This window comes from Trachypithecus francoisi, unplaced genomic scaffold (genome assembly GCF_009764315.1).
Source record: "Trachypithecus francoisi isolate TF-2019V2 unplaced genomic scaffold, Tfra_2.0 Lachesis_group2, whole genome shotgun sequence".
NCBI lineage: Eukaryota > Metazoa > Chordata > Mammalia > Primates > Cercopithecidae > Trachypithecus > Trachypithecus francoisi.
This window is the reverse complement of record NW_022681465.1, coordinates 21,679,396-21,692,172: the sequence shown is the minus strand read 5'-3', so window position 1 is coordinate 21,692,172 and position 12,777 is coordinate 21,679,396. Positions and strand designations below refer to the sequence as shown.

The window sequence follows — 12,777 nt, the reverse complement described above, 5'->3', positions numbered from 1 at the left end:
TGAAGCTTTTAGCTAGCAGGCTTCAGAGGGAAACAGGCTGTAAAATGTTTCTTATCAGACTTAAAGTCCGTGTTAATGTTGATGCTGGAGAGTTATAATGAAGCATGTCTGACCCCCACTTCCCTTCATGGCCTGAATCAGTCTTTCAAGTTAAATTTTAAGAGCCCTGGCTGAGGAGGAAGTCCATTTAGATGATTGTTGAGGGGAGTGGAGAGGGGGCTTAGGATTTTATTTTTGGTTTACAAATTGTAATCCCTGATATTGGAAGTGGGGGTTGGTGGGAGGTGATTGGACCATAGCAGTCAATTTTCCCCTTTGGTGCTGTTCTGGTGATAGAGTTCTCATGAGATCTGGTTGTTTAAAAGTGGACAGCACCTTCCTTCTCTCTTTCTCTTGCTCTGGCCATGTAAACACGCTGCTCCCCCTTCTGCCATGATCAAAAGTTTCCTGAGTCTTCCCCAGAAGCTGTCAAGCTTCCTGTAGAGTTTGTGGAACTGTGAGTCCATTAAACCTCTTTTCTTTATGAATTACCCAGTCTCAGGTATTTTTTAATAGCAGTATGAGAAAGGACTAATACATTGGGATAACTTGGATTTGTACTAGGGAGTTGTAGAAGATAAAACAATATAAACATATTAGGGATAGACAGGGCATAGTTTTCTTTTTATTTTTTTCATTTACTTTTTTTTTATGCTTTAAGTTCTGGGCTACACGTGCAGAATGTACAGTTTCGTTACATAGGTGTACACGTGCCATGGTGGTTTGCTGCGCCATCAACCCATCATCTACATTAGGTGTTTCTCCTAATGCTGTCCCTCCCCTAGCCCCCTACCCTGCAACAGGCCCCGGTGTGTGCTGTTCCCCTCCCTGTGTCCATGTGTTCTCGTTGTTCAACTCCCACTTAGGAGTGAGAACATGTGGTGTTTGGTTTTCTGCTCTTGTGTTAGTTTGCTAAGAATAATGATAAATGAGTTTATCTGGGCATACCTCTGAATAAGGAAAACATACATGAACTCATCCTTTTTTATGTCTGCATAGTCTTGCATAGTGTGCCTGTGCTGCATAGTTTTCATTTCCAAATCTAGACTTTGGATTTTTTTGTGTAGTTGACATTGTGCTGAGTGAGTCAGGCTCACCCTCAGGAATGAAAATTCAGTTTCCATTGGTTGGGAGGACTGGCTGCCTTCCTCAGTTAAGAAGGATGCTGATGAGTTACCTCAGGTGTTGTGAATGCATCATGTATCACATCTGAACTCTTGCCTCCCTCCCATCCTACTCACTTCCCTGCCCCCACAGGCATTTTTCTGGGCATACCTCTGAATAAGGAATACATACTGTTTTTACACTATACTCTCAATACTTATACACTGTTCTCAATACTTCACTTCTTGTAGCAGGAAAAGCCGCAGACAAAACCCCTCAGACATCAAATTAAAGGAGGAAGGAGTTTATCGTCAAGACTCCTGTCTCAAGAGCCGAGCTCCCCAAGTGAGCAATTCCTGTCCCTTTTAAGGGCTCACAACTCTAAGGGGGTCTGCTTATATTAGGATACTGTCACTTTATTTATGATGTCTATAAATGATGGGTTTTTTTTCAAATTTAGTGAAGTCTTGATGTAAAAAGACATTTCTTCTGCAATAATCTCATGTTCTCACATAGAACAAGGCCTATAATGAACATTCATTAACACTTGTTGACTTAATTCTTAAAGATTAGAAATGTTTCATTATATTCCTTGAGGACTTTTTAAATCCCACTTACAGTTATACTGTATTCTGAAAAAGATTGATTTAAAAGATAAGTATGAATACATAAAAAAGTATTAAGTATACTCTGAAATGACCAAACATTGTTGAAACACTTTTTTTTTGGATACAGAGTCTCACTCTGCTGCCCAGGCTTGAGTACAGTGGCACAATCTCAACCCACTGCAACCTCCGACTCCCGGGTCCAAGCGATTCTCATGCCTTAGTCTCCTGAGTATCTGGGATTACAAATGAGTGCCACTATGTCTGGCTAATTTTTGTATTTTTTGGTAAATACAGAGTTTTACCATGTTGCTGGTCTCGAACTCCTGACCTCAGGTGATACGCCCACCTCAGTCTCCCACCGTGTTGGGATTACAGGTATGACCCACCATGTCCAGGCAGAAATACATTTTTAAAGAGACCTAAATTGATGGCCTGTGTTCATTGATTGGAAGACATACCACTGTTAAGATGGCAATACACACACATATACACACACACACACACATACACACACACACATGCACACATGTAGCCCATGTGTACAGGCATGTCTATATTTATTTCTCTATGTATCTAGCTAGCTATCCACACATGAGGGCATACTGATGACGCCAATTCCCACCCACAAAAATCATTCTAGCCTTCCTTCCATCGTTTCTCATTTGTAACTTCTTTCTCCAGCAGTGAGAAGCCTGGCTCTTATTACCTATAGTATATTTACTTATTTGTTCAACTCTTATATACATAGAGTTTCACCATTTTCTTTTCAAAACCTAAATCAGATCACTCCTTTGCTCAAAACCCTCCCATGCCTCCCATTTCATTTAGAGTAAACCCAAAGTCCTTGACCTCCTCTGACCTACAAGGCTATATGTGCTGTGGATCCTCAAAACATATTGATTGGCTTACCCCTCCTTGTGCTTTCGGCTGAGATACCTTGGCGCCATTGCTGTATCCCACAGGCTAAGTGATGGGAAGGGATTTCTTGAGAACTGGAATAGGAAACTCTTTGGTATAATAGAACTTTTTTGCATCTTGACTTTAGTGGTGGTAACACAACTATATACATCTGTGAAAGTTCCTTAAACTACACATTAAAATTAGTGAATTTTATTGTATGTAAAGTGTGCTGTGATGAAGTTGAATTTTCTGAGAAGACATTTATTTCAAGCATGGTATCTGTGATACCACCCATTTGAAATGTTAGTTTGATGTTTCTAAAGTACTTTGAAGTACTTTGGGAGGTTGAGGCAGGATGATCACTTGAGGCCAGAAGTTCAAGACTAGCCTGGGCGACATAGTGAGGCCTCATTTCTAGTAAACAAACAAACAAAAAAAGTACCTCGGCATGGTGGTGTGCCTGTAGACCCAGCTACTCAAAAGGCTGAGGCAGAAGGATTGCTTGAGCTCATGACTTTGAAGATGCAGTGAGGTATGATCACCACTGCACTCTAGCCTTGATGACAGAACAAGACTCTGTCTCCAAAAATAAAAAATTTAAAATAAATAAATAATATACAGAGAGCTATTCTTTCTTTTCTCCCTCTTTTGCTTTTGCTGTTTTTAGTCAGTCTCTCTGTGAGAACAGAAGATTCTCTTCAAACATAAAAAATGCCCAAAGAAAGAACAGATAACCCAGTTTGTGCTAGTCTCTGAAATATTTCAAAATCTATGCTCATCTCCTTTATCTCTTTTCTTTCTTTCTTTCTTTCTTTCTTCTTTCTTTCTTTTCTTTCTTTCTTTCTTTTTTTTTTTTTTTTTCTGGTTTTCACTTCTTTGCTCCATCAGTTTTTTGGTCTTTCTTTTATTTACTTTGAAAAGCCTGGGGAAAAGCGAATGCATTTGAAGCCTAAATATTTTTAAAGCAAGCTTTGCTAGTAAAAATGACTGAGGTTTCTTTGACCTTTAACTTCTTCTGCTGTTAGGGTTTATGTATTTTCTCATCTTATTTGGCATATGGTTCATAAAATCACCTGGTAGTAATTTTGAGATGCCACTCAAAATCACCATGTGCCTTTTATCATGAGGCATTGTCCAGCACATTTACACTACGTTTTTATATATAGAAAACTAAAAAAGTCTCTGGATGGTTTCTTAACTCCTAATAATAAGGCATATGTTTGAACTATTCTACATGGTCACAAACAAGTAGACACAGAATTAATTTTTTGCTGATCTCTACCCTTAGTGCACAGGTATTACATATACACTTTAACCTATCGGTAGAGTAGAAAATCTGTCTTTCCTAAGGAGCTGCATATTACTATTACTATTATTATTATCATTGCTATTGTTATTATTTCAGAGATGGCATCTTGCTATGTTGCCTAGGCTAGACTCAGGGTCAAGAGATCTTTCTGCCTCAGCTCACAAAGTAGCTTGGACTACAGGAACACTACTGTTTTTATCCAATTTATTTGATTAAAAGAATGAAGCCAAGTCTATTCACATGAAAAATACTTAGACTTTTACTCTGTCAGTGTTTTATTTTAAAGTCTTTATTTTTTTCATTTCCTTCCAGAAGACTGTCAAGTATAAATTTGATAGTCACTAGAATCATCCATAAATTGATTTAAAAAGTCTGTATCCTGGCCAGACATGGTGACTCACACCTGTAATCCTAGCACTTTGGGAGGTCGAGGTGGCTAGATCACTTGAAATCAGGAGTTCGAGACAAACCTGACCAACATGGCGAAATACCATCTCTACTAAAAATACAAAAAAAAATTTAGCCGGGCATGATGGTGGGTGCCTGTAATCCCAGCTACTCAGGAGGCTGAGGCAAGAGCATTGCTTGAACCCAGGAGGCGGAGGTTGCAGTGAGCTGAGATAGTGCCACTGCACTCCAGCCTGGGTGACAGAGTGGGACTCCATCTCAAAAAAGAAAAAGAAAAAAAAAAAAGTGTGTGTCCTAATATGTGCCAGACATCAAAGCGAGCATAAGGTTAAAAAGTTGAGTGCTATGATTAGTGAAGTACATACTGACCTAGTGTATCTGGTCTCCACATATGTAGACTGGCATATTATTAGGTCAGGAATTAGTAGAAATCAGCAGGAAAAAAAGCTGCAGTGCTACCGATACAGTTTTAGGAGTTGTGCCTGCATCAGCTTATGTTGACCTCTTTATACTCCCTACTGTGTAGCAATATCTGATGAATGTAGTCTGTCTATGTTTGTGAATCTCCACTGTCAGATTCGGTGTACAGGAGAAAAGTTTGTGAACCTTTCATTTGGTCTTAGGTTAATAGATAACAAATATACTTATCTTTTATTTTTAAGTGTAGAAAGCTTTAGTTTGAGAGATATCCTTATCTTATTTCTAATAGGAAGATGGACAAGTAATAGCATATTTTGAACCCCAATAGATACCGATCAATCATTTTACTCAATCTCTTCAGGAGCTCAAAAGATTTATCTGAAATTCTTATCTTATAATAATACCTTATTATAGTGTTTAGATCATGTGCTCTGAATTTATCATGTGTTTTATTTCTAGCTCTGCTCACTACTAAATTTGTGAATTTGAACTCACTTGCTACAGAAAGTTTGCTCTTCTATAAAGTGTGATGGATAATAATAATACGTACCTCAGGGTAGCGTTCTCAGGAATGAGAATTTACTTAACAAATTTAGTTCAAAGCCTAGAAGATAGAAGCATTAGGAATGTTAACTCTAGTTATAATTCTTATTTTTATTACTCATTTATTTATTTTCAGACAGGATCTTGCTCTGTCACCCTGGCTGGAGTGAAGTGGTGTAATCATAGCTCACTGCAAACTCCACCTTCTCTGAGCTCACGTGATTCTCATGCCTCACCCTCCCAAGTAGCTAGGACAACAGATGTGCACCACCATACTCATCTAATTTATGTAGTTTGCTTTTAGAGAGGGAGTTTTGCCATGTTGCCCAGGCTAGTCTTGAACCCTTAGATCAAGTGATCCATCTGCCTCAGCCTCCCAAAGTGCTGGGATTACAGGAATGAGCCACCACTCCTGGCCCAATTATTATCTTTAAATAAAAATAAAAGTTAAAAGAATAAGGATATTTATCTAGTTACAAAACTAGTTTTACAATCAAGTTGTATTTTAATGTCATCCTTTAGATTTTGAATTCACCTCCAAAGGTTTTCTTTTGTATTGCCTAGCTCTAAGTGTCCCTCATCATTTTTACCTAATTTCTTCTTCTTGAATTATAATTTATTGTTCAAAATTTAGTCATAAGTAATAATAGTCAACAGAACATGATATAACGCTGTAATCCTTGGTGAAATAAACAGTATTTGTGCCTTGCCTAACTTGCAGGCAGCGCAGGGCAGACGGCGGCAGGAGAAGCGGTCGTGGGCAGGATGAATGCAGGCTCAGATCCCGTGGTCATCGTCTCGGCGGCGCGGACCATCATAGGTTCCTTCAATGGTGCCTTAGCTACTGTTCCTGTCCAGGACCTGGGCTCCACTGTCATCAAAGAAGTCTTGAAGAGGGCCACTGTGGTTCCAGAAGATGTGTCTGAGGTCATCTTTGGACATGTTTTGGCAGCAGGCTGTGGGCAGAATCCTGTTAGACAAGCCAGTGTGGGTGCAGGAATTCCCTACTCTGTGCCAGCATGGAGCTGCCAGATGATCTGTGGGTCAGGCCTAAAAGCTGTGTGCCTTGCAGCCCAGTCAATAGGGATAGGAGACTCCAGCATTGTGGTTGCCGGAGGCATGGAAAATATGAGCAAGGCTCCTCACTTGGCTCACTTGAGAACAGGAGTAAAGATAGGTGAGATGCTGCTGACTGACAGTATACTCTGTGATGGTCTTACAGATGCATTTCACAACTACCATATGGGTATTACAGCTGAAAATGTAGCCAAAAAATGGCAAGTGAGTAGAGAAGATCAGGACAAGGTTGCAGTTCTATCCCAGAATAGGACAGAGAATGCACAGAAAGCTGGCCATTTTGACAAAGAGATTGTACCAGTTTTGGTGTCATCTAGAAAAGGTCTTATTGAAGTTAAAACAGATGAGTTTCCTCGCCATGGGAGCAACATAGAAGCCATGTCCAAGCTAAAGCCTTACTTTCTTACCGATGGAACGGGAACCGTCACCCCAGCCAATGCTTCAGGAATGAATGATGGTGCTGCAGCTGTGGTTCTTATGAAGAAGTCAGAAGCTGATAAACGTGGGCTTACACCTTTAGCACAGATAGTTTCCTGGTCCCAAGTGGGTGTGGAGCCTTCCATTATGGGAATAGGACCAATTCCAGCCATAAAGCAAGCTGTTACAAAAGCAGGTTGGTCACTGGAGGATGTTGATGTATTTGAAATCAATGAAGCCTTTGCAGCCCTCTCTGTTGCAATAGTTAAAGAACTTGGATTAAACCCAGAGAAGGTCAACATTGAAGGAGGGGCTATAGCCTTGGGCCACCCTCTTGGAGCATCTGGCTGTCGAATTCTTGTGACCCTGTTACATACACTGGAGAGAACAGGCGGAAGTCGTGGTGTTGCGGCCCTGTGCATTGGGGGTGGGATGGGAATAGCAATGTGTGTTCAGAGAGGATGAACTGCTTCAACTTTGAACAACCTCAATTTCTTTTTAAACTAAGAAAGTACTAGGTTGTTATATGCGAAATCAAGGACCAAAACAGATGGAAACCATTTCCTACATCACAAAAACCGAAATTTACAGCTTGTTGTACTTTAATGTGTAATACTTAACTCAAGGTACAAGACACTTGCATTTAACATTGTTATAAATAAGAAACATCAGATCAATCACTAAGGGCAAAACAAAAAAAAAACAAAAAAAAAACAAAAAAAAAACAAAACAGTATTTGTAGCCCTAATGTGTTAGATTAAAAGAATGAAGTCCAGGTTGTACACATGAAAAATATTTAAGATTTTCTGTTATAGTATTAGATTTTAGTCTTTGAAGATAAAAACAAATGTATCACCAATGCCAGCATAGGTCATGACATATATTGGGAACTCAGTGAATATTTCAAAAGAAACTTTGCCTCTGGATAATACATTAATTTTGGTAGCCTAATGATTTCTGTAGATAGCTACACCATCAGATTAATGATGGACATTAGCAAAATCATTATTGTTGCTATAATTACTATCTTTTCTGTAATATAATTCTACCTTTAACTTTATTCTTAAATAAAGGATTTTAGCTCTAAAAATTACTGGAGGAAAAAATTTACAGGACAATGGCTTATATGAATAACTATACAAATTAATAATGAAGAGTGTTTTTCCAGATACTTGGATGGTCATATATTTCAGAGATAAAATGATGTACATGTGGAAATATATATGCAATCATTTCCTCAAAAAGCGATCAGCTTGAAGTGGGCAACAATGTTATTCCATTGTAACTAGCATTTTGACACAAAATTGAGGATTAACGACTGCCCTTTATTTCTCAGAAATAGTCCTAATCTGACTGTAATCCAGGTTTTTAAGGAGTATCACATAGTTCATATATGATATGGTTTGGCTGTGTCCATGCTCAAATCTCATCTTGAATTGTAACTCTCACAGTTCCCATGTCTTGTGGTAGGAACCCAGTGGGAGGTAATTGAATCATAGGGGTAGGTCTTTCCCATGCTGTTCTTGTTATAGCAAATAAGTCTCATGAGATGTGATGGTTTTAAAAACAGGAGTTTTCCTGTACAAGCTCTCTCTCTTTGCCTCTCGCCACCCATGTAAGACGTGACTTGCTCCTCCTTGCCTTCCACTGTGATTATGAGGCCTCCCTAGCTATGTGGAACTGTGAGTCCATTAAACCTCTTTCTTTCGTAAATTGCCCAGTCTCAGGTATGTCTTTATCAGCAGCATGAAAATGAACTAATACAATATGGACTGATTCTTTCTATATTTGTAGTTGATTTTATGTGTGTTAATTAAACTGTAATTACTTTCAGAATATTAGCAATAATTTTTGATTTCTAGACATCTTTCTATATTAAAATGATTATGAATATTATATGTGATATTTTGAAACAGACAATTGAAAGACAAAGATTATTTCTGCCCAAACATTCTAGTTTATTTTTAATATACAGACAAAAAAATTCCTTACAGTAGCATAACTTCTTTAAATCTTTTAAAAAAATTGCTGGAAATAGCTTTATCTATCCCACAGCTATGTAGAAGACACATATAGGCTTTTATATAGTGAGTTTTTCTTTTTTCAAAAGGAACAGTGGAATTGTCTAACTCATTTCACCATCTAGCCTCTTTGGAAGACTAACAAGAGGTGAGTAATAGTTTCTATGTTGGAGTTATAAAGCATTTTATAGTACATACAGATGCTTTTTTAAAAATATAGTGTGAAACATGATTTCCCCTCTGGGATTGTGGAGTCCCTCAGCAATGGAGAGAACTTAAGGTTAAAGTTAACTCATTCCCCAGAAAATTATTACTGTTAATATGCTGATAATTTTATACACAGTAGCCACCGGGCTCAAACTCTGATGGAATAACATCAGAGTTAAGAGACCAGATGTCTTCTTTGAAAAGATGACAGTTGTGTAAATTGATCTTTTCTTTAACTATGTCTACTCTAAGCCACTGGCTTTGATGTTGCCAGCTCTGTAAAGACATGGAGGAAACTGAACCAGGGCCAAGAACTTCATGGGAAATGTGATTTCAAGAAATCTCTACTATAAGAAAAGCAAATATACAGTTTCTTCAACAGTTGAAAGCTCAACCTAAAATAATTGGAGAAGAGAAAGAAGCAAGTGACTCAAGAAAACCAGCTTCTAAGCATATACTTTATACCAAGTCACGTAAGCCTGAGTAGTAGGAGTGAGCCTTGAAGCTGGTTCTCCCTCACATTCTGTAACTTTTCACTAAGTACTTTGAGTTTTATCTTCAAAATCTCTTTCCATTGCATTTGTCTTTAAAGCATCAAGTTAGAGAAGAATAAACTTTCTCTTGGATGAAAATACTTTAAATTCACTCTTATCTCCCTCCTCCAATATTTTTATTGGATCCAGAGAGATATTTTAAAAACGGAAATATAAATACTTCACATCATGCTTTTTACTTAAAAGTATTCACCATCTCCCTATTGCTCCTAGGTAAAAATTAAAAATTTTTTTATTGCGGAACATGAGACCTTAAGTAATCTGACCCCTGCCTCTCTTCATGGTTCTAGCCCATATCATTCTCTCTCATATCTTTTATTTCTTTTTGTTTTTAAATTTCTTCACACAAACATGATTTCTGTCTTTATAAGAATTTGCACACACTCATTTGCTTCAAATACTCTTTCCTCTTTCCACTACATCATTTTTGGCTAGATAACAGAGCTGTTCCTTGTTATCCATGTGGAATTGGTTTCAGGAAATTTCTGCCTCCAGATACCAAAATCTATGGATGTTCAAGTTTCTAATATAAAATGGCATAGTAGAGTATTTGCATGTAACCATATATATTATATTTGCATATAACATTACTGAAGTATATGATTTTAGTAATCTACTTTAAATCACCTCTAGATTGCTTATAATACTTAAAACAATGTAAATGCTATGTAAATAGTCATTATAATGTATTTTTAATTGTTATACTGTTATTAATGTTTCCAAATATTTTTCATCCATGGTTGGTTGAACCTGCAGACCTGAAGGGCAGACTGAATATATATGTCTCATTTGCCATTTGCTCTGAAAATTTTCTTGAACCCCAATATTATATCATGTACTTAATGGCACCTACTTGTTTCCTTTAACTGTACTTTAAAAATAATTTACTTATAGATGCATTTGTGCGGTTGTTTGATTAGTTATCACTCACTCCTCCACTGAGCTTTGGACTCCATAACAAAGGACACCATGTTTATTTTTTTCACTACTGTTATCTATTGTACTTTGCCTGGTGCCATCCATATAGTCAGCTCTCAGTTTACATATATTTTAATGGAATGATTAAATAAACAATTGAATGAATGAGTAAATAAACTAATTGTGTAAAATAAAATATCATTTGCAAACATTTAGTCCACTGCTTGTCATGAGTCTGGCTGTGGCTAAGAGATTATGATTGATGTAACACAGTCCCAGTTCCGAGATGAGACCTTGAGAGACATAATGTCTCATATTCTTCTGTGCTCTGCCATCTGCCACGAGAAATATACCCCAGGTAGGACAATCCCTGAATGTGCACACACATGAACTCAGTTCATCGCTTAGAGTCAAGATAGCTGATCTGAGATGAGCTCTGTACATTCAGAGCTGATCCACATGTGAGAGATCAATTATTTATATAGGCTACTCAGTGTTTAAGACATTTGCAATAATAAGTGACTGATACATTTCTAAATATATAAATGTATTAGATTATGAATTATAGTGGGAAACGAGGCCATTCATTAAAGTTAGACAAATACAGTACTTAACCTATTTGATATACACATATTTATATATAATTATTTATACATGAAGTAAAATTATATGTTATATGTACTGCTTATTTAAATATATAAATACTAAATTTATACAACATATATAATATATATCAATATATAAATAGTATATATTTAAGTATAAATAGTATAAATAAATATACTCTTTATATATTGATACATGACATATTATATATTTAAATTTCCTCTTGCTGTTTAAGAAAATTACTCTAATTCTCATTAAAATGTTTAATTAAGCCTTATAAGACCAAAATGAGTTGCATTATTTTATACTTATCAAGAAGATTGTTTTCCTTATTTTAATGTAATAGTTTTTACAAGTTACAGCCATATTAAACTCAGTATTGCTTTATTCTTTTTCGCTAAAATTAGGCACTAGAAGAAGTTGACTTTTGTAGATTCCTTGAAATTCTCAGTTCTGTCTTCTAAACCACATACCTATGCCTGGCAGAGAAATGTCTTTGAAACTTAAACTATGGTTAGATTTTATTTTTCTTGTTATCTTCCAAGAACTGCAGAGAAATTGAAACAGTAAGTTTATGTCTGCAGCACTCATTGTATTGTTGTAGCGAATTTCTGTGACTTCTCGTGACAAGACCAGCTGTACAGTGGTTGCCTGCAGGGCATTTGTTTCTAATGAATGGCAAGGGTGGGAAGCTTCAGTCATTAAAAACTGCAGGCAGAATCTATTTCTAGGAGTACATGCTGGTGCGCACCAGTAGTAGTGCATAATAGTAAAAAAAAAAACAAAAAAAAAAGGAATTACCTTTTTATAAATAGCATATACATTTCAAGTTTTCCAGAAGGCAGTATTTTAGATTCCTTAGTATCTAAATACTATACCTTCTTAAGATCTTATTAGTCTCTTTTCAAATTTCTTTGAACTTCAAGAAACATCTAATCCAGTTTTATCAACCATGACTATAAAATCAAATTATCTTGGTACTTTCAACGTTTACTGATTCTCGGATTTACCCACGACAGATTCTGATCATAAGGCCTGAGCAAGGATAGTTTTTAAAAAGCTCCCAGATTAATTTAAAGATACATCCTTGTTTGAGATTATTGATTCTAGTCTAATACCTTTAATTTATAAAGGAGACTGAAACCTAGAGAAGTAAGATGATTTACCCAAGGTGGCCAAGAAAGTCAGTATAATTGTTAGTAAGACCCAGTTTCAGGCCGGGCGCGGTGGCTCAAGCCTGTAATCCCAGCACTTTGGGAGGACGAGACGGGCGGATCACGAGGTCAGGAGATCGAGACCATCCTGGCTAACACGGTGAAACCCCGTCTCTACTAAAAACTACAAAAAACTAGCCGGGCGAAGTGGCGGCGCCTGTAGTCCCAGCTACCCAGGAGGCTGAGGCAGGAGAATGGCAGGAACCCGGGAGGCGGAGCTTGCAGTGAGCTGAGATCGGGCCACAGCACTCCAGCCTGGTGACAGAGCGAGACTCCGTCTCAAAAAAAAAAAAAAGACCCAGTTTCACAGCACAATATTTTTTTCTAATAGGGAAAAGGCTCCTCTTGATCTGCCTATATGTATACTAGGATTTGACTCTTATATTTACTAATCATGGTATATCTCCACAGAGAGAGTTCATAAGCATGTCT

The 12,777-nt window shown here is 37.3% G+C and overlaps 1 protein-coding gene across 1 annotated transcript; it reads left to right on the top strand.

Annotated features, from left to right (window-relative positions):
* The first annotated feature begins 6,040 nt into the window (after positions 1-6,040).
* On the top strand, positions 6,041-7,505 carry LOC117064789 (acetyl-CoA acetyltransferase, cytosolic). The gene has a single exon (XM_033178843.1). The coding sequence runs from the start codon at positions 6,097-6,099 to the stop codon at positions 7,288-7,290; it is 1,194 nt and encodes a 397-aa protein (XP_033034734.1). The 5' UTR covers positions 6,041-6,096; the 3' UTR covers positions 7,291-7,505.
* The last annotated feature ends 5,272 nt before the right edge of the window (positions 7,506-12,777 follow it).

What these genes read in the sequence shown, in the direction of transcription:
- LOC117064789 (XM_033178843.1), top strand. Translation starts at nt 6,097, where the DNA reads ATGAATGCAGGCTCAGATCCCGTGGTCATCGTCTCGGCGGCGCGGACC.